The 22,404-nt window shown below is 43.3% G+C and overlaps 2 protein-coding genes across 7 annotated transcripts in view; one reads left to right on the top strand and one right to left on the bottom strand.

Moving 5' to 3' along the window:
• ssh2a (slingshot protein phosphatase 2a) overlaps positions 1-15,819 on the top strand; it is a 30,308-nt gene extending 14,489 nt beyond the window's left edge. For 3 of the 4 annotated variants that reach the window (XM_051396716.1, XM_051396715.1, XM_051396718.1), the window contains 13 exons: positions 2,885-2,997; positions 3,608-3,672; positions 4,216-4,337; positions 4,729-4,794; positions 6,272-6,337; positions 7,069-7,263; positions 9,976-10,069; positions 10,308-10,436; positions 10,717-10,763; positions 11,206-11,352; positions 11,498-11,698; positions 11,792-12,725; positions 13,542-15,819. In XM_051396716.1, the coding sequence (XP_051252676.1) occupies positions 2,885-2,997; positions 3,608-3,672; positions 4,216-4,337; positions 4,729-4,794; positions 6,272-6,337; positions 7,069-7,263; positions 9,976-10,069; positions 10,308-10,436; positions 10,717-10,763; positions 11,206-11,352; positions 11,498-11,698; positions 11,792-12,725; positions 13,542-15,221 (3,859 nt within the window). In that variant the 3' untranslated portion in view covers positions 15,222-15,819. The remainder of the gene's footprint in view (positions 1-2,884; positions 2,998-3,607; positions 3,673-4,215; positions 4,338-4,728; positions 4,795-6,271; positions 6,338-7,068; positions 7,264-9,975; positions 10,070-10,307; positions 10,437-10,716; positions 10,764-11,205; positions 11,353-11,497; positions 11,699-11,791; positions 12,726-13,541) is intronic. The other variant, XM_051396717.1, reaches the window with a different exon arrangement.
• Positions 15,820-17,375: 1,556 nt separating this feature from the next.
• Positions 17,376-22,404, bottom strand: part of ankrd13b (ankyrin repeat domain 13B) — a 39,889-nt gene continuing 34,860 nt past the window's right edge. The window contains exons 14-16 of one of the 3 annotated variants that reach the window (XM_051396805.1): positions 21,142-21,218; positions 20,166-20,220; positions 19,176-19,316 (exon numbers count right to left, since the gene is read on the bottom strand). In XM_051396805.1, the coding sequence (XP_051252765.1) occupies positions 20,208-20,220; positions 21,142-21,218 (90 nt within the window). In that variant the 3' untranslated portion in view covers positions 19,176-19,316; positions 20,166-20,207. Of the gene's footprint in view, positions 19,317-20,165; positions 20,237-21,141; positions 21,219-22,404 lie in introns of all 3 variants that reach the window. The other 2 variants (XR_007884359.1, XM_051396804.1) reach the window with 2 other exon arrangements.

The raw sequence follows: 22,404 nt of genomic DNA, 5'->3' as shown, positions 1-22,404 counted from the left end.
CTCATTGATGCAGAGATTTGCAGAATGGGTTCACTGTCACTATCTGAAAATATGTTGCTTGTGTGTGGAATAGGCTGGCATATAATTATTGATCAAATAGTGAAAACTGATCTAATTTCCCACAGTGCAAAGCAGTGTATTTAGACATGGCAAAGAAAAGCATCAAATTCTCACATAAGCTTAAACTACTGAATGTATGGCTTTTGTGTTTCAAAAATTACTGAAACAGTTGACAGTTAATACTGATATAATGTTAATTGCTGCAGCTCTAGTGTGGAATCAGTGGGGTGGTGGTAATGTATTTGTTTGGTCTCTACCTAGCCATACCTTTCTGTACTGTATGTCTGTAAAAGTACACCAAAACTAGTCCCTACAATCAGAGCACATGCAGGCTTCAGTGTTAAACCTCTGCAGTATCCGTGTCTCCTGTCAAAGAGACGCTCCTCTGTACAGTAAGTCGACCATGCTCTTCTGAATGCAGTCTATCAATAGCTGAGACTTTTAAAGGACTATTGTATTTTTAGAATTTGTATTCGAGTCATTAACAGCCCCCCACCTCTCCAACCGTCAGGCTTAGATTCCACTTTCTCAATGTGTCAGTGTGCAGGCGTAATAGTGCATGTTTGCATACATGCACGTGCATGGCCTTCCAGGCTGATTCTCAGAGAGAGTTACGGGTGTTACATTTAGGATGACATTGTACAGTAGCGCTCCTATACTTGGTCATTGCCAAGTACAGTGCATGGGTCTGTGTGTGAGCACAGTGGTACATGATGCAGCAGGAACGGAGGAGAGTGGCGGAAATGAGAAGTAGGACGGAGTTCTGAGGAATGCAGAAAAGAGGAAGTGACAGAGGGGAGAGTGAGAGGAAACGGCTGGGTCAAGGGTGCGAGGGTTGTGGGAAATCAGCACAAGGCTGCGGTTTTGTTTTTTCCCTCTGTCCCTGTTGTCTGTGTCTCCTGATCCCGTACATCCATGGCCTCAGCAAAACTCAGGAAGGGCAGTTGGATGGCTGGAAGGATGGAGAGATGAAGTTACAGACAAAAAGGGAATGACAGGAAGCCTAAATGGCAGACGGCACCAGCCTTTTTTTGCAACTGAGGAACTGTAGATGCCGGGTTCATTGAGTGTGGACTTGCAGCCTGCTGCCGAGGGCGGGTTAGTCTGTCTGGCTTTGTGGTTAACCATCAAAATACGCAGATTACCTGATTGTATGCACAAGTACAAAAGATATACGTGGCCTTGATGTCATCACCTCCCTTTGATTGATCCCAGTGATCGTCACTGTTTGCGTGCGCAGTTGTCAGTTCCTTGTCTTGGTTTCTGGCCCCGGAGGCTGTGAAACCACTCTTTGAAGTTGAGCAGAACCGGTCAGCCAACTCCCTGGATCAGTGTTTCCTTTAGTAACACTTATATATCGCAGTGCTTGTTCCATTTTATTAAGGACAGACTGCAGTGAGCTTAAACTTTTGCTGACATTTACCATATTTAACCTCCTTAAAAAAATCACATTGTTTTGGCTTATGTTCTGTATAAAATATTGAATGTGGAAAATAAAAAACAACTACAGCTGGGCATATATTCAAGCCAGCAGATAATTAAAAATACTGTTAAAATGCAATAAAAGTAACAAAAAAGGGTTCTTCTGAAAATCTGTTTAACTTTAAGAACCACATTTGGCTGGCTGTCGAGGTTGTGGCTACACATGTTCCCGTTCTTAGATAGGTTAAGTTCTTGCCAGCTTGAATTGTGGTCTCAGTGGTTAAAGGCAAAACCTGCAGAACAAATACACCCAATGTGTTTTTGTTACTATGATGGATTCCTCCTTAGTTTGCAGGCGCTACTTCAAATCCCAATTAAATATATAAAATGCATAGTTTTCTCTGGCAGTGGTGCTTTTTTCTGCATCTGCTTAATAAATGCAAGAGCGCCATTGCCCAAGTGCCTGCTGTCTAAGTGGCAAACCTCTTGCTCAGCATCATAATGGTTATTGTTTCCTGGTCCCATGGCTGTCACTTGACATGGTCATAAGTGGCTGCAGAAGTAGGTCTTCCAACCTGTTTTTATTGGTCTCTTGTGTGACTTAGGTTAGTGTGTCACCGTGAGACTCTAAACAAAAACCTAGTCACTCACACATGCAAGCAGGCAAGAGGTGCTCACACACACACACACACACACACACACACACACACACACACACACACACACACACACACACACACACACACACACACACACACACACACACACTGTTTGGTATCCAGTTGAAACACTGACCTCAGTTTATTATGTGTCCTCTTCCTCAATGCAGTGACCTCAGTCACAGTTAATAAGATTAAGTGTTCCAGAGAGGAACAGAACCCCGTTTGATACGACCTGCTTTGGTGTGGAGCACTGTGCGCTCGCCAGCTCTTATCTCTGCTCAAACATTGTGTAGGAGGGAACTCGCTCAGTCTTCCCTCTCGGACCCCCAGTCTCCTCCCAGTCCCCCCATCCCTCCCTACTGGCAGCTGTTAGTGTGAGTAAGACTGTGTGTGCGATCCAGCTGTGTGGAGGAGCAGAGAACATTGTGTTCTGAGTTCACATCAGGGCTTGGATCTTGTTTTACTTGCATCGAGCCTGTCAGCTCTGATTTGGGGAGCCCGCAGACCAGAGGCCAGTTGAATGGAGCATTGTGACTCTGACATAAGACCATGACAACACTCATCTGTTCCTCATCCCCATCTTGTGCTTATTACGAGAGGCTGGGGTCAGCATGTGCAAGAAAGTGATAACAAATGTAGTACATTTTTATAATTACATAGGTTGCACAAAAGCAATATGATTAGATAATTTGGAAGAATTTGAGGCTTCTATTCACGTCTTTCTTTCTCTTCCCTTCCAGTATCAGTGAGAGCTTCCTCACTGTGAAAGGTGCAGCCCTGTTCCTTCCCAGGGGAAATAGCCCCACGCCTAACTCTGCACCTCGTATCAGCCAGCGCAGGAACAAGCACACAGGTAAAGACTTGTACACACAAATGACAGCTGCAGCTTCTCCCAGTGCTTTCCTCCACTCAGTTTAACCCTTAGCCTCAGAAATGAACTCCATAGAAGAACTTGAGAATAAATAGCACAGTGTGTTGTCAAATAGACATTCCTCTGCGGCATCATCAGTAACAGCTGGTGTTAACTTCACTGAAGCTGTTTCACAACAAGGCAGATAAGTTCAGTGCAGTCAGTTCACTGCTGCATGCAGTGTGGTGGCCAACTTGTTTGATAATATTTTGTCAAAGAGACCACATTTAAACTATCTTAAAACAACGTTTGATAACTGGAGTAAATTATAATCTGCTGCTTTTATAAAGACAGCCTTTGTAGATGGAGGTGATGTTTGTGGTGTAAGATGGCCTGATTACTATAAAAAGCATCACAAACTTTGTTTAAAAAATAACAGGCTTTTTTCTTCAGACGTATTCATAGATGAGGTAGAATTTAGAGTTAGTGAGAGAGACTCCAGTGGGAATGCACTGGAAACTCGCCACAGGGTAAATGACACATTATCTTGGGTGTTATGTCAATGCTATGAACGAACGCGACTGAAACTGAATGTTGAAATCCTTTTATCCAGGTGACCTTCAGAAACACCTCCAGACCATGTTCACTGTGCTGCGGCCAGAGGACACCATCCGACTGGTCAGTAACACCACGCAAACACACACACACACACACACACACACACACACACACACACACACACACACACACACACACACACACACACACACACACATTTAATAACAAAGGTCAGGAGCAAGGTAGCATTGTGATCAGAGAGATTATACACCAAACTGAGGGCCCAGTTTCAGTTCTTTGTTAGCAAAGAAAGAACTGAAACTTGTTGGTCTTAACCCTTATCTGCACCAACAACTATACTCTTACAGTAAGTATTTGGAGTAACACGCATTCTTGCCATTTCCCTGAAGTACATGCAACATCTTTGATAAAGAGGCATACCAGCAAGCTAGTATTACACTTCTCTAAAGTCGAAGGACTTGTGAAAAGAAAGAATAGTCAGAGTTAGTCTCTGGTACAGGGCACACTCCTGCAAGTCACTTTATGGTAAATAAACTGATCATATATTTCTTTGTTTTGATGTATTCAAAAAAATGGCTCTGCCTCTCCTCTCTTTGCTAATTTCCCCCTATCTTAACGTCTCCTTTGTATTTTTCGTTGCAGGCTGTGCGTCTAGAGAGCGCCTACCCTCAGGTAACCCGCTACATGGTGGTGGTCTCCACCAATGGTAGACAGGACACGGAGGAGAGCATCGTGCTCGGAATGGACTTTGTCTCCTCTGATAGGTCAGTACCAAGATTACAGTCCTGTAGTGCGTTTAAACAATACTGATCAAACCCCACACTTGTGACAACAAATAAGAAGAGGTGATAGTTATCTATATATATACTGTTTATATTTCATTTCAACAGTGGTTTTTATTATTGTTTTAATCTTGAATTTATACTCTCTTTTAATCCATTTTAACTTTAACTGTATATACTTACCTATCAAATAAGGACAGGAGGATGTGGCTAGCAGCTAACCTAAAAGTGAAGGATAAGGGCAACGTGCTTATGTCTGACTTTCTCTGCTGTTTTGCTTTTGAATGTTGTCCTGGATACATCTGTGTGTTATGTAAAACCAGTGTGTCTTGTTTTGTTGTGCTATTGTTTAACGCGTTGATCTTCCTACCAGCTGCTGTACTGTGGGTCTGGTTCTACCTCTGTGGAGTGACACTTTGATCCACTTGGATGGAGACGGGTAAGAGGCTACACCTACCTCCTGCTTCCTCTTACTGCTCCCTAGGGCAAGCGACTGTATACTCTGATGACTTGATTACATGTTGCTCTTATGTAGCCAAGTTGTGTTGTGTTGTTGTTATAAGATGGATATAAACAACGGTCCCGGCACCATTTCCTCCTTCCGGCCCACAGCATGATGTCAAAAATAGCCTATAATATCTAATGTTTTTAAAAATGTATTTTGTTTGGCTCAACATAATGGCAAAGGTCCAAGGTGCTGGCAGATGAGTGATAAGAAGAGAGCAGGTTTTGGGCCTTCATTTGTTGTCTGGCTATGCGGATGATATTAAATGATGACATAAGAATTTATATAAACCGCTGTTTGCAATTTTTGTTAAGTATGATGTTAGTAATGGAAATGATTTCAGAATATTGAGCTTTCTTGTAGTACATATATATTAGTGCTGTCAGTTAAACGCGTTATTAAAGGTGTTAATGCAAACCCATTTTAACGGCGTACATTTTTTTTATCGCAAGATTAACATTCTTTTTGGCCTAGCACACTTTGTAGTTTTTTTCACATGCTGTTGGAACAACTAGTAACGTTAGAAAAGCTACAACACCACACCGGAAACAAAACAACAGGCACGCCGCACACACTTGTTCAAGAGTAGTAGACGTTATGTTTTGAGTGGATGGCGAGCGCGAGACGCCGAAATGGATGCCAATAATATTCTGAATGGAAAGTTTACCTTTAAAAAGTTGCCAAATGGTTCCATTGACAAGACCAAAGTGATCTGTGTGTTTTGTCCTTGTGAACTGAGCTATCATCGCAGCACGTCCAGTCTGAAATACTACTTGATGGCCAAACACACAGCTGATGCGAATTCTCCGCCCCCTCGTCAAAGCCAGGCGACAATGGATGATTTTTCAATAAAAACAACATTTGCACAAAGCAAGCCGATCCACTTTTCCATGTTGATAAGAGCATTAAAATGAGAAAAAAAATAATGGGACAAAAAGAAATCAAGGGACATTTAGAATAGATAAAAATGTGCAATTAATTGCGAGTTAACTATGACATTAATGCGATTAATCGCGATTAAATATTTTAATCGTTTGACAGCACTAATATATATATATATATATATATATATATATATATATATATATATATATATATAAATATATATATATATATAAATATATATATATATATATATATAAAATAAATATATATATATTATATGTGTTATAATTTATTTTGAATTGATAGGCTTTAACTTTAGCTATGGAATATTCAATCATCTATCTTTGCTCAGTACATCTTAGAATTTCTATTAACAGATACCCCAAGCCAATTTGAGTTTGAGACGCCTGCTTTAAACTATTACTGAGCATCCCATTCCTAGATTTACTTCTGGCTCCCTCTCTCTCTCTCTCTCTCTCTCTCTCTCTCTCTCTCTCTCTCTCTCTCTCTCTCTCTCTCGTCACAGTGGTTTCAGTGTGTCAACGGTGAGCAGGGTTCATGTTTTCAAGCCAGTTTCTGTGCAGGCCATGTGGTGAGCAACCCTCATTGTTTTTCAGCTAATAACAGCTATGTGACGTTTTCATTAAGGTTAGATTTGCAGACTTAAAGAGACTGTATTCATTGTAAACCCCCTTTTACTTTGACCTCCAGCCTTTTATCTTTGTCACTGTTTCTTATCATCCCTCTCTTCTTTCCTTTTTTCCCTCATTATCTCTCTGCCTTACAGTCTGTTCTTTATCTTTCCCTGTCTCGCATGCCACTGCTGTCTCTTCATTTCCGTACTCTTTGTCCTCATTTCCTCATTTTCTTGTCCCTTTGTTACTTTGCTCTTTGTCTGACCTCTCTGTCCCATGAATATCTTCTGATACCTTCATTTATCTGCAGTTATATCTCTGTATTATGTCTCGTCATCGCTTCTTCTTTCCATTCTTCTCTTCTCACCTCAGTTGTTCCTTCGTTTCTCTCTCTAATTATTCAACCCACGCCCCTTGGTATATTTCTCAAATATGTGATTCATTCCCCGCTTATCTTTCTGTCAATTTTCACTTTCTCTCCATCTCACATAATTCCTCCCTTCCTCTTATCTCTTTATTCTTCTTTGCCCATTGTTATAGCCTCTCTTGATTTAAATGATTTTTACTCCCAGCCAGTCATGTTCAGTCCAAATTTCACTTCAGTTTTAGTATTTAGTATTTTTTGCCTCTTTGCCCTTGAGACAACCTCTCAAGTGTGAATCCTCTTTGCTCTTGCTGTCTGCCTCAGGTCAGCCCTCCAGTCGCTCCACAAAGCGTGCGAGGTGGCGCGCTGCCATAACTACTACCCAGGCAGCCTGTTTCTGACCTGGGTCAGCTACTACCAGAGCAGGGTCTCATCCAACCAGTTCTGTATCAACGAGTGGAACGCCATGCAGGACGTGGAGTCGCACCGTGCCAATTCACCCGTCCTCTTCACAGACCTGTGAGTAGAGGAGGGATAGACCACATGAATACACATACACACACAGATCCACAGTTCACACTGATGATGGAATATCTGGAATATTGTCTGGTCTTTGATGCATTCCAGACAGGGAGTCATTTTCACAGGTTTTCATTTTGTATGCACGTCCCCCATTGATATGTGGTGCAACATTCCTGTGTTAAAATACAGGGTGAATTCACTGGAATATAGTTGTTGTAGGCCAACAACTTTCCCAAATAATTGTTATTTTGAAAACAAAAACTGATGAAAAGTAACTGTAAAACTAACACTCAGAAAAGTTCATATACAAAATGTAGCTGGTATAGCCAACAATAGAGAAAATTGAAAATCCCCTTAATGTTGTACCATGCACACTAAATATACTTGTGAATATACTCATGTACGGACACATGTACAAAAATAATAATATGAAAATAATTAATGGAGAGGCTTGGAAAAGTCTTAAAGTTTTACACGACAGCAATGCTTGAATGTGCATATGCATTCCAGCAATTTGTGAAAGGGCACAGGAAAAACATGTGTGCACACATCTGGACAAACATATGCATGACCAGCAAGATGTGACCATCTCTCACAAAATCACACACACTGGCATAACAGATTCAGAGAAAGTCAAATGTGTTTCACAGTAGCTGCATTTATGCAAATATGTGCTCAGTGGTATCTTCACAGCATCACTGCCTGGCCACTCCTCACGTGCCGACAGTATTGCTACATTTCTATGGCACGATATCTCAGGCTATCAGTCTTCAGAGCGCTGAACTCTGGAACTTGGGCTCACGTGCTTTCTGTAACCTCTCTGGGTAACAAGAAGCAATACAGAGAGGCACAAACAAAAACAAAAGCACCACATGCAGGCACAGTAGTAAATGCTGAACTTTGTGCAAATAGATGCATGCTGATACACACACACACATTAAATCTTTATCTTTGGGACATAGAGTTGTCAACAGATTCACAAGGGAGTATAGGAAATACAGGGAATGACACAGACTGCTGACTTTATGTCTTTACTAATGCCAGGGAAATTCCCCTCTCTGCTGCTTAGTCACGTGCTACCTTGCTACCTATTTTGAGCTGTCTCTCTCTCTCTCTCTCTCTCTCTCTCTCTCTCTCTCTCTCTCTCTCTCTCTCACTCATTTATGCGCGCGCGCACACACAGACACACACACACACACACACTTCAGAGATCCTCCAGTGTCCAAAATAGCTGAAGCTTTAGCCAGCTTGATTTACGTGTGGAAAAATGGAATCCAGGCAAACAAATAGGTAGACCAACACAGACGGACAGAAGCAGGTGGCAGGCAGAGAGAAGGGGGTAGAGGATGTGGGTGTTTCGGGGGGGGATTAAGGAAGATAGTCTGCTGCTGCATGCACCTGATGCCCCTGGAGGAAAGAAGAGAGGTAGGGACAGAAAGAGAAATCAAACTCCACTTTAAAACTTGACAATCAAGAAACACCCTTATTTACTGTCCTCCTGGAAACAGATACATTACGCACTCTGTCTTTGGCGGAAATGTGTTTGCACTCGAGTGCACTTATCTTTAAGATTGCCACCCACACTTTATGAGCTCCAATACACACACCCAAACACATAAAAGTCCTTGTTTGTTCTCCCGCACAGGGTGACTGCCAAAGCTACATGAGCTGCCAGTGTTTGTTGACATGGCAGCTCATACCGCTGTATAATCATTGAATGAAAGGTTGAGATAGCAGGAAGTAGTTTGATTCTGGCATGTTTTTGAGTTTACTTGATTAATGGATCTGTGAATTCCCGTTGGCTACTTCTCTATCGGCGATTCAAGGAAGTGACATAGAATTTCCATTGTTCAGTTACTCATTAGCGCCATTAAATTGTATCGTCATACACTCGTCACACATGTGTACTCTTTTATTTCTTATTTTTCTGTCTGTTTCCCTGGCCAGCCGTCCGTCCCCCAGGCTGTCTGTGGGCAAGTCAAGGCTTGTTGTGAGGTTAAAGCGTAACTGGATGTCGGTAACTAACCGTATTTGTTGGCAAGAGCGAATAGGTTCTCTTTCTCTTAACCCTGTGGACTCATTCTCTTGGGGTCAGTAAGACGTTCAGCACTGAGATAAACAAGCAATTCTCCTACACAGATAGATGCTTTTAAGTGTACAGCTACACACCTGAGGCCATCACACTGCCCCTCTTTGTAACCGCTGACCCACACTGCTGTGTACTATTACAGTTAGGATCCGGTTAGAAGCAAAACAAGAGAAAATTAGACAACGTAAGAAGGAGAAGTTTGGAGACAAACTGAGCTCCTCTCTCCGCGGAGGTAATTAGGCCACTTGTTGGTATCATCAGTGTGACGTCCAGAGGCTAAATGCGTCCAACAGCAGAGTGGTTAGAAACAGAGCCAGGCACAACAACAGGGAGACTCTACAAGGGGACTTTGTTGTGGATCGCCGATGGGCCACACTCTCAGATTTTCTGTTCCGTCTCCAGTTTCTGAGAATCAGACAAAGTGGCAATTCTCTCGTGGAACAAGTAATCTCATTGAGACTCAAGTCAAAATGCATCAATAAACAGAAGGAAAGTGCCGTTACTGTGACTGTGAAAGGTGGTTCTTTGTGTCCTGAAGTTTTTTGGGGTTTTTTTTAGGCTAAGAGAAAATGTGTGAAAGGTGTTTTTTTTCATGAAGGTGTTTGTGTCCGTATGTACAGGCCCACAGAGAGGGAGCGCACAGAAAGGCTGATCAAGATGCGCCTGAGAGAGATCATGATGCAGAAAGACCTGGAGAACGTCACCTGTAAAGAGGTGAGAGGCATGTGGGTGAATGGGGTGAAAATAACAGGTGTATGCAGGCTTTAACACTTTACTGGTAAGATACCAAAGCGCCAATTTTCAACAATGAATCGGTTGAACTTTAACGGACGTGTGTATTACATAAACACATTTATTTTCTCTATTAAAGAACAGTAAATTTAACCCCTGTCCTGTCCAAGTGTCATCAACCATCATGGTGCTTCTCTGAATCGTTGTTTTCCTTTCCCAGATCCGAACAGAGCTGGAGATGCAAATGGTGTGCAACCTGAGGGAGTTTAAGGAGTTCATAGATAATGAGATGATTGTCATCCTGGGACAGATGGACAGCCCCACAGAAATCTTTGAACACGTCTATCTGGTAAGAACCAAGCAGCTTTTGCTTTTGAGCCATTGAGTTTGTTTTAGACAACACAATGCTCTTGTTTGTCACATCCTGCTGTTTGATCACTACGATACAAAAACCAATATTAGCAGATCTATTCCCATTTCACATAGTTCATGGTCAACAGTCAATTTAGTAACATACAAATGAGGTTGGGTCAAAGTAACTTGTAAGTTGTGACTCATTCTTAATTGTTCTTATATGTTGTATATATGTGTGTACACTTTGATATTGACTGGATCTGTGATGTCTCCAGGGCTCTGAGTGGAATGCTTCTAACCTGGAAGAGCTACAGAACAGCGGGTAAGGGATCAGTCAGTAACCACATTTACTCGAAGGCACACTCACCAATATCACTGTGAATTTTGATAAATGCAGAGACTACTCTTCATGTATTAAATATGTTTTCTAATTGAAGTTAATTAAAATGGGTAAATTACTGCTGCAAGTATTGCAGCAAAGGTTCATACATTGGATTTAATCTACCTGTAGTCTATGACAAAATTTACTGACAAAATAATCACAAACACATGGTCAACTGACTGACTTATTTGAGATCTTTCAACAATACCTCACAGTCTTCCTCACCATCATTTTGGAGTGTGTTTTTTTTCCAAATTCTGATCCACAGTGACCTGTGTGGTATTAGTTAAGCATTTATCATCTGAATAACACTGAAGTATGAACTGATGACAGTTTTATTGGAATTAAAAGGTCAACCTGCCTCTTCCTGTCTCTTACGTAGAGTGCGCTACATCCTGAATGTGACTCGAGAGATAGACAACTTCTTCCCAGGGATGTTTGAATACCACAACATCAGAGTGTACGATGAAGAGGCCACCAACCTGCTGGAGTATTGGAACGAAACCTACAAGTTCATCACCAAAGCCAAGTAGGCTTAAACACACACACACACACACACACACACACACACACACACACACACACACACACACACAAGGTTGTTAAGTTCTCTTTGGCTTGTCAGTCTTGTAATCCAACACATTTTCTCTCTCGTCTGGCTCTGTCTCTCTTAGGAAAGCCGGTGCTAAGTGTCTGGTTCACTGTAAGATGGGTGTGAGTCGGTCCGCCTCCACAGTGATTGCCTACGCTATGAAAGAGTACGGCTGGGACCTGGACACGGCCTTCGACCATGTTAAAGAGAGACGGGCTGTCACCAAACCAAACCCTTCCTTCATGAAACAGCTGGAGGAGTATCAGGGAATTCTGCTGGCCAGGTGTGCTTTAATGTAGAAGCATCTGTACAATCTGCACCTTCTTTACAGAGCATTCCCGTGCTAACAAGTTCTCATTTTTCTTTGCTTCTGCAGCAAACAAAGGCATAATAAGCTATGGCGCTCACACTCTGATAGTGACCTATCAGATCGCCCAGAGTCGATGTGTAAACCTTCCTCTCTGGTCCGCTCCGACTCTCACAACAACAACACTTCCTCCCCTTCCTTACATCACTTCTTGGGTGTGGCTGTGCTGCAAGCACTCGGTGCTGAAACTGAAGCCAAATCACCAAACACCACACACACCTCTGACTCACACTCAGACTCCAACGGTGTGTGTGACTCACCAGGTCAGGAGGAGGTCAGGTCAGATTGCGGAGACCGCCTCCTGCTCCCCCTCCCCAGACCCCGAGCAGCCACTGTAGTCCCAGAGGAAAGACTGGACAATTCAGCGAGCGTGGCCGTCACTGTGCCTGTTGCTCTCCCCCACCCTCCACCATCACTCCACATCTTACCTCCTACTCCCGAACTCCACCGTGCTCACCGGGGTCCTCCCACACATCTGTCCATTTCAGTGCCCAAAGACAAACCAGTGGAACTGTCCCTCTGTTTGCCTGAACGAAGCAGCTCAGAAGAAGTCTCCCCACTCACTCTGGGGTCCACTGACTCGGACGAAATAGACCAATCATTATCAGATTTAACGAGTGAGAAAGACAGCCCCCTCAGCCCTACAAATATCCCTCCCCTCCCCCTGGTTCTTCCCCTTGCTTCCAGCGATGATAACAACAACCCCAGCGAGTCACAGATCTGCAGCGTGTTGGACAGCCGTGGCGATGCCGATGGGTCGTCCAGCCACAGCGCAGACAGTATTGACTTCTTCAGCGCCAGGGAAAAGTTTCTGGGCCTGTCCCAAGACGGCAGATCCCGGACACTGTCTGAGCAGGCGCAACAAAGGACATCTTTGTCACTCGAGGAAAACGGAGAACCTGAGGCTAAGGAAGAAGAGGACCAGGGAAATGGCATGAGTCAGGTACGGGATCAGCATTTTGTCTTTGCTGTAACTTCCTTATACAGAAAGCCCCATAACTTTTTTTTGTGCACTTCTTGCATCTGTGGGTGTACTGAGCAGCGTCTGTGTGCATGTTACAGTTTTCCATGCAAAAGTTGCACCACTCTGCTCACACAGCTGTCACTGCAGCATACTTTTTTAACATTCTGGAAAAGCATATTTCATTTAAAAGGGCTAAAGCCATTCAGCTGCAGAAAAGGGACACATTGTGGTATTATTTTAGCCAAACATCATAAAAGTAAGTTATAAACAGAGTCCTTCCTTCTATCAGTCATCATCTGGTAGGGATACTGTAGCGGGTTTTAAGTAGTGTGTTGTCAATCAGTGTGTAGTTGGTCATTCCCAAGTTCAGGTTGATCTGTGTAGCATCATTTCATACAAACACACTAATCTGGGATAGAAGCAGCAGATAGCAGCCCTTTATAAGTGAATCTGGAATCTGACCAGACCAGTCTACAAGGTAGCAATGAACTGAGTCGATAACACTGACTCCACACTAAATCTGTATAAATCACAGTGACACCTGCTGGAAGTAGTAAGATAATGTGGGTACATTTATCACCCTCTATGTCTCCTCTAATTTTCTCATTTTCTATCGCTCTGTCGAAGCAATGCAGTTTTATGTAGAGTTTGAAAAGTTATTCATACAAATTGTAGCTTATAATAAAGGGAAGACTGTCACTGCCTCACAAATATGCTAACAATACAGAAACACCACAAGACTATTACTGATATTATCTCCATATGTCTCTCTTGTCCTCTCTGTTTGTCTCTCAGGCGTCTCCACAGTCTGAAGACAGCGTTGACAAAGCCAGCCCTGATCGAACTCATCACCCTCACCTTGACAACGGAGTATCAGTACGCCATATTGTCACGGAGATTGAAGCCATATGCCACCCTGCCTCCTGCTTTCCTACTCCCTCCTCCTCCTCCTCCTCTTCGTCACTCCCTCCATCCTCCCACAGCCCTCAGCTCATCCGACCAGAACATCAGATGGAGGCCGAGACCAGTGAAGTCACGCACGGCTCTTTAACCCCACCTTCGCACCCGCAGTCTCCCTCCATGCTGTCGTGCGACTGGCCGGCGGGCTCAGTGCGGCGAGCCACCAAGCAGCTGGAGCAGAAACTGAGGCAGGAAATGGAGATGGCTGCCTCTCAGCGATCTCCCCTGCATTCTCCCAGTGCTGAACACCCTCCCGTCAGACTGTCCCTGTGTCCCCTGAACACTGAACAGCTTCCCCTTCACTTCCCTCAGAACTCCACAGAACAAAGGATCACTCAGGGAGAGATCACGGCTGTATCTGCTAAGTCCAAAGACAGAGAGAAGCATACTGGGTCACAAACGGAGCTTCAAAGACTCGACTCCTCCTCAGGCACAGACAACCTACTGAACCCTTCATGCTCCCCTGACTCAAATATCAGCCAAGTCTCTGGTGCTATACCTACCATTGATAGCCATATGCTCACATCATCACTGGCTTCTACTAGTCAGTTGGAAGAATTATCTCTAGATACCTCAGCCCAGTCCCAAAGACAGAACCAGCAACACCAGACCCTGCCCCAGGCCTGTTCAAACCAAATGACTCTGGATGGAGTGACAGTGCAGGAGTCTGACACAGATAACACAGATAAGAGCCTGGAGTCCAGCTCCCAGGACGACGTGGGGGGCTGTGGCGCCCACTGTGATGCCCAGAGCAGGCTGGCTCGTGGCAGCCAGGAGCTGGAGAGGATTCAGCAGACGCTGCAAGAGCTGCAGGCCTTCCTCCATGAGGGCGTCAGCCTGGAGAAGACTGACAGCCCAGACCAGGAAGTGGTCCAGCCTCAGGGGCTGAGAGACGTTATGGACACAGAGCCGGGACCTTGTAAAGGGACGAGCTCTGAGCAAACCACTCTTGGCCTGGAAGTAGGCCAGCGGCTCCGAGAGAAGCAAGAGAGGAAAAGTTTCCTGGAGCTGGCAGGGTGGCACAGAGCCATGGAGCTCGAGGCCCGCATGCGGCAGGCAGGCCTCACCCCCCCGTCTCTCATGAAGCGGTCAGCCTCCTTGGCTAAACTGGACTGTCTGGAGCTGTCAGCCAATGACCTCAGCGACTTGGACCTGAGGCCGCACACCAGGACGCCCTCATCACACTCCCAGGACTCTTTTTCCAAGTGCCTGTCTCACCCTGACGACACCTGGAAGAAGCAGAAAGTGTTGGCCCGAAATACTTGTGTCGAAAAGACAGGTTTGTCCCACGGGGGCGGGGGTCTGGACGAGTCGTCCTCATCACCCTCCCTCTGCTTCCCCCCCAGCCCTCATCCAAGAGATGACACGGGTGAGAGGGAGGAGCCAGAGGGCAGCGGGAGCAGCGTGGTCGCTGCAACGCGTCAGCAGGGGAGGGGACACTCGTCGAGACGTTCTCGCAAAGCGTCTGCTGAGAAAAAGCAGCGAGCTGTCACTGTGCTATACAATACCATGTAACCTCAGTGCAATGGACTGGAACGGACACGACTGGAGCTGCGCAAATGTGTGAGAGAGGCTGCATGATGCGGATGAATGTGTAGCAAGTAAACTGTAGACTTTGTGTAACCTCCGACGTCGGTATAGTGTGTAAGAATTGAATGATGAACATATGTTTGCATGTAAACCACTGGATGTGTTGTTTCAATTGGAGTTCAGGTTTGTATGTACAGTAATGTAATATGAATGTCCAAACTATGACTGAACCGGTGCATACTGTATGCACTCCGTTGCGTCTGTCTCACTTTTTTTAAGAAGCGTTTGTTTTCAGTGTTTGACCCTCGATGCCTGTTCAGAGTTTCTAAGACTACAAGAGGGGCTTTTTCTCCAAACATGCACTTTACTATTTAGATGATTTTCTTTTATTTGAAATCTGTTTCTTATCCCGGGGAGAATTCTTTTGCACTGATCTCAATAGACTTGTCTCTGTATGCTTGTTTTTGTGTTCAAAGTGGACAGACGTGTCTTTATTCAGATTTTTAATTAAACCAGGACAAAGCTGATATCTTGTTGTTTTTTTTATTCAGTGCTTTAGCAGTAAATAAATATGGTGACTTTGTTTTGACTCCAATGACTGTACATTTCATCACACACACACACACACACACAAGAAACAATGACTATGAGCTACTGTACAGAATCTGTACAGTAGCTTTTCAGCATCTGATGCTGAAATGTTACCAAAATAGCATTGACTTTACTGCCACCTGCTGGCCAGGCACAGAACTACAGTCTAACATATCCTCAGGCACCAGAGAAGGTGATAAAGAAAGTCAAATGTGGTGAAAGTGTAACTCTATTTAACGCTGGAATAACCAACCAGACCTCCAGTTTTCCATTTGAACTGGTGAAAATCAAGGTCGTAACTTTATTATTGATAGAAATAAATTCTACCTGTAATTTCCAACTGAAAGTCTCTGTTCCTTTGAACAAGTCCATCCCGTCTCCTAGGGGAAACTATCTCCATCATCTCCCTGTGCAGCTTATTTCAGTCTGACATTTTACCTACTGTTTCATGTGGGTAATTAAACACTGAGATGTAGGCCACCGGGGCCCCTGCTGAGACACACACACACACACACACACACACACACACACACACACACACACACACAGATCAGATAGCAGCACTGACTGTAAAAAAATGACATTAAAGTGACCAGACTTAATAAAATAAATAAATAAATCAGGCTATAAAAAGACATTAAACACAGAAGCATTTTCAATTTTCTCATTTCCTGTGTTGGAGTGTAAGAATACCAAAGGCTGGGCTAGTCAGAGTGAATCAAGAGGAAAGCTAAAATCCCTCGATGATTTCACAAATTAAATCCACTTCAGTAGACAGAGCAGATGGGTTAAAGAAGGGCTTTTTTTACACAGTGTGTGTTCCAAGTTGAACTGTCGTGAACATGGAAATGGTGAGGAATAAAATCAGTGGAGCAGAAGAGAGAGGGTTACAGCGGGTGTTTGTCTCCCATGGTGAGATTGGCGTCCTTCCTCTTTGAATACTGATGCTCTCAGCCACTCTGTCTCTGACACACACCTTGTTTTGTGTCTGTGGCTCTTTACAAATTCACTTCACACACCCCTGCAGCCCAGCGCTTCCATCGTCCTGATGTTATTCATAATGTCGGGCTGAGTCAGAGCAGTGGAGAAGTTGTGGCTGCTGATTCACTTGGAAAATGATTTCATTTTCTCCCTTTTCTCTTCAACCCACCACAGAGTGCAGAGAGCACTGGGGTGCTCTGAGTGGTATTTCTTAGAGGGTTTAGAGTCTTTAAACTGTCCCTTTCCTCCCTGTCAAGCCTAAAATAACTACAGGCAACCCCCCGGATCAGGCTGAGGCGCTGGGAATCCATGTCACCGGGAGGATGATGGAGGTGGAAGCTGCTAAAAACAGATCAGCTCTCTCTGGTGCCGACTGTGCTGCAGCTCTGCCTATCTTGTAAGAAATTAATTGCTTTTGTCACCGTCCATCACTCAAGAGGACCACAAAACCAACTTACAGTGGAAGGCTGCAGGTAGAACTCCGGGGGGGGGGTCAAGGGATTTAAAGCACATGGAAGCTGTAGAATAAAACTAGATTAAAAAAATAACCCACTCATGCGTTGCTGCTCCAAAAGATGTTTCTTTATTTGAATCATTATCTGAACTCACTTCCCAGAATACACCATGAAAACATCTTGCAACATTTTTTAAAAAGTAAAAAAAGGAATATTTCTCTTATCAACCAGGCAAGCTTAACTATGAATTGGAAAGAAGCCTGAGGTGGTTCTCCTCAGTTTGTGCTGATATTGGAGTGTGAAAGTTTTACATTACTTTCAAAGAATTAACAAAGAAAAAAGAAACAAGCTGTCCCTGTCCATCATCGCCCCTCGCAACAAAACATTTGCGTTAGCCCTGCAATATGAAATTACTTACAATTATGAAAGCCAGGATTTCAACAATCTTTCCCATCCAAGAGCTGAATGCTTGTTTTTTTTTTTTTTTTTTTTTTTGCCACTTTTGGATTTGCTTTTGTTTTAATGCATGTTGTGTTATGTAACCAGCTTGCTATCGGGGTGCAATAAAACCTAAAATTGCCGTCAGTAGCCTCTACAGTGATTCTTGCAGGGTACATCTTCCTTCAGAGAGCGTGCTCTGATATTGCAGGTCTCCAGGCTAGACTCGAGTCGGACAGAATGAACCTCACACGGGTGCAGACCATGCTGAAATATTGTACACACACTGTACCATGACTACACAGAAATACAGAAAATCATCCGCTCATGTAAGGTGAGAAGATGCAAATATACAGAAAATCTCTTTTAGTAGCATTTCTATTCCACAATCCACTTATAAACCACTATCATGTCCCTTTAATGTTTGTATTACACACAGGCCTGCCACAAACTCATTCACAGTCACATACAGGTTAGATAGTACACTGAGTCTTCATCATCACATCTGTGCTCCTGCAGTCTAACGTCAGGCTAAAACTAGAACTGGCCTGAGTTTAGTTTTGTGCTCAAACTTGTTGTCTACATCCATTAACAGTCATATACGTGATCCACCCACAAGCTAAGTACAGTACGTCTGGATTTTGTGCAAATCAAATAAAATGTACCAGTCCGTGTTTTTTTTAAAATTAGTTTTCATTATAAACTGAGGAAGTCAGATGGTTTGTCGACATTCAACTCAACTTGACCAAGAAGGTTTAACGGTATTCTCCACACCACTGGTCCCTGGTTGGTCACTGCTCCTTTCACACAAGCTGTTTCTTTTTTTTTTAAATCACAGTTAAGACTGAAAACCACACGACTCAGTGGCAGAAGGTGTGTTAGTGCTGGAGCAGAGAGTTGGCCAAACACACTTTGTTTTCAGGACAGTGGGTGATCTGTTGACCCCTGTGCAGAGAGCTGGTTTTGAAACACACACACACACACACACACACACACACACACACATACAACACACACACACACACACAGACATACCTGCAAACAGGCAGAAATCACTCATCCAAGGAGGCATTCCACTAAACTTTTTGTATTGGATGTATTGTTGGTTGTAAACTGGCACTGGTCAAGAAAGTACCGGGTGGCACCAGAAAGAGCAAACTGAAGTCCCTCTCTGGCTGTCTGAGGCCGGACAGCCGCATCACCGTATGGCTTCATGGGAAAGGTCTGACTAAGGGGATGGGAGAGAAAGGAGAAGGCGATTTGATCGTATGAAACCACTAATATCATCTTTCCAGCCACTTGCAGAGTGTGCTTTAAGTTGCCCATGCTGCCTTTTTCTCCCATGTGTCCTTGGTCCAGACCCCCCCCTTCAGCCTTTCAGCCTTTCAGATCCCTGCTGCGGCCACTCAGCTCTCATTTCTCCATGAGTGACAGCTGGATAATGCGCTGTAGCTCCTCTTCCTCTTGCCGCCGCCGAAGCTCCGCCTCTTCCTGCTCCCGAGCTGAGATCTCCATGGCGATGCGCAGCTGCTCGTTGTAGCTGCAAGTGGTGGGCTTCTTCTTGGAGGGGGTGGAGCAGAGGCTGGAAGGGGGTCGGGGCTTGTGCTGGGGGGTCCTGGGGTGGGGGAGTAGTGAGGGAGGAAGGAGGAAGTGTAAGGTAAGGTCACAGTGGATTGGGAATTTCCAGTTTGCTAACTTGGCACCCTTAATAAAGATTTTATAGAATGAATGCTTAAAAGATCACTTACAACCACAAACAACAACGTTCAGGTTGCCAGGTTGTGAAAAATCCCTTTTGCTGATGTCTATCTAAGGTTAAGTTCATGAGGAAGACCCTCCACTGGACCGCTCAAGAGCTTTTGGAAAAGAGCTTTGTTAACTTTTACAACTGCAGACTGAATAGTAATTGTAAAATCCCTTTATTACTGTTAGTTGCAGATTCATTTTTTTAACTTTTTCTCAAGGCCTGTTAAGCTTTGATAATGACTTCATTCACATTTGTATCCTCAGAATTGGTGGCTTATTATAAAGAAAATAAAGAAAGAGACAGATACGTGAGAAAATCATGCTTGTCGCTAAATGAAACAATTGTTATAAAACTGATCCTCCTGGGAAAGAGTTTGGCTTGATATTGTTTAGGAAATGTATTAAATGGAACAAGTGACCTTTCTTTAATGAGTTCATTTTCGACAGAAATTGGTAAAAGTGGATGATTTACATGAAATGAGAGGCGGAACAGTTAACTTATCTAAATTCACACAGAATGAACATATAGTAGATATTTAAAGACCCTATGATAACTTTAAAGCTACATTGTTTGTCAATGTGTAGATGCTAAGATAGCTAAAGAGACAAAGCAAATGTCATGCAGGTCATTTATCACATGCTGGCAACCCAAATTGTAGCTATTATTAACAACTTAACAAACCATTATAATAAAGAGTGTCTTATCAGTGGGACTTACTATGTTTTCCATACTGGTTTCATTTTTCTTTTCTTCTTAAGTTCATTTTAGTTTCCTGGAATTATTTATTTCTTGACACAAGGGCAGGGAGGGAGGACAGCTCAAAGTAATTTACACAAACTTTCATGACCTTTTCAAAAAATATTTTAAACAGTCAGTCTCTAAGAATAATTCGTTATAGGCTACTAACAACAATGTTTTCAACACCCAGTTTCCCTTCAACATTATAACATTGGTGTAAATACCCACTGCAGTGGTAAGATTGTATCAGAAGGTGGGTAAAAGGGACTGTCTGTCTGTCTGTCTGTCTGTGTATCCATCCACTCATCTACAAATAGGGAAGACTCCGAATGTAAACACAGTCTAAAGATAACAGGCTAAAGTCAACAGCAGTACTGTCGACTGTGGAAGCAGGAAACTCTCTCATCCTCCAGTCACCCCCCTCCCTCTACAAACACACACACACATACACACACACACACATGGTGGTTCGCAGTAGACAGGAGATGAGAGGAGAATAGCAGGATGGATAAGTAGGGGAGGACAGGAATACAGGATGTGAGTCAGGGATGGAGAGAAAGATCTCCATGGAAAAAATACAATGGAAGAGTGGAAGACACTGAAGAATAATGATACATAACAGAAGCGAGAGGAAGTCAGAGACAATATGGGTGAAGGAACGGCAGGAAATATCGCCTTTGTCCTGACAGTCATGGAGATTTACGTTTTTTTGAGGATTCCAGCTCCTCTGAAGATAAAAGTCCCACATATTTTCTAACAATTGATGCTTCTATCGAACTTTATCTGGTTGATTCCTGATAATAGAGGGGTTGCACTTTGGAAGGAGGGTAGGGATATGTGGAATACAGTCATTTCCACAACAAAGAGGGAGGTGAGAACATGACTGAGGTGGAGAGAAAGGGATGAAAAAGAAATAAAACTGACATAGAAAAGGTGAATGAGATAAAAGTCTGACCTCTCCAGACGACTTGGGTCACAGGACAGGGGGTGTGTTCCTGGCTTGCTATTGGTCAGCGCCTCCCAGATGGTCACCTAGAAAACAAAGAGGAGGCCATACGGGAAGTCAGAGAGTGCGCGCGTAGGCAGAAAACATCACAGATAAAGTGATAGGGGTGCATGTAAAACAACAGGATCCTCCCTACAGGCTTTTTCCCCTGTTAATGTATGCTAAAGTACCTCTCACAGCACAGCACAGAGACAGCCAGCCGGCTTGATTATGATTTATGAACTGATTGAACGTAAACTAGATTGATCCTGGCCCTGCTTCTTTACTACACATAAGCAATATTAATACTGATACTGCTATTAATATTGATAAACTCGTGTTAAAAATAAAGGTTCACATTTATACGGCACCTTTAAACACTGACTAATTTGGGCTTGGTGCTTTTGGCTTTGAACAAATTTTACATGCTACTAGTAATCAATTTCAACAGACTAGAATACGGTTTTAGATTTATTTTCTACCCTAGGCTGGATAACCAATTGCCCTAGTAATTTGAGTAACTTCATATTTATTTAGTAATATGCACAAATAAAGCTAAATTAACAACTGAAATGGTAAGGGTCCTAAGCTGCATTCTGCACTTTATACTCAATCTTGAGGACCTGTCTTATAATCTAGTCTTAATGTATTTAATATTTATATGTTGTGGGGGGCTCAAGTGGGGCCCACAGCTTTGGCCCTGCTCCTACCTTCTATCAAGTCCTTTTTCCATTTCTGTGCACTATAAAAATCAAGTAAGAGGACTTCAAAATTTAGTTGAGATAGGCCACATGACAGTGAGTATTTATTTATTCTTGTATTACAATTATATCTATTGTAATGATATATGATGTTCAAGTGATAGCAGCAACTCTGACATCCAAGACATAAGAGTCAAAACTACTTCAGTGCAAGAAATGAACAAAATCCTCTTCCCCTTGAATGAATAAACTTTCATGACACTGCAAGCTAGGTTTCACATTGTAGTAAAATTAAAGGAAACTGTGAATGAACTGTGGGAAATTACAACCGGACGGTGTGTTTTAGAAGATGACGGGCTGTAGTTAATGCTGCAAAACATGCAGTGTCAGCACTGTAGTCCTTTAACACCTGTCCTGCTTCAGAATTAGAGTTGTAATTAAAAGTGTCACCACCTTTTCATCGCTGTTTAAAGCAGCGGTACAATAGCTCAAGACAGCAGGCTGCTGAGGATGATCGTACAAACTACTGCAC

The sequence above is a fragment of the Dicentrarchus labrax genome, unplaced genomic scaffold (assembly GCF_905237075.1).
Source record: "Dicentrarchus labrax unplaced genomic scaffold, dlabrax2021, whole genome shotgun sequence".
Classification (NCBI taxonomy): domain Eukaryota; kingdom Metazoa; phylum Chordata; class Actinopteri; family Moronidae; genus Dicentrarchus; species Dicentrarchus labrax.
Note: the sequence above shows the minus strand (reverse complement) of the source record. Positions and strands in the feature narration are given on the sequence as shown.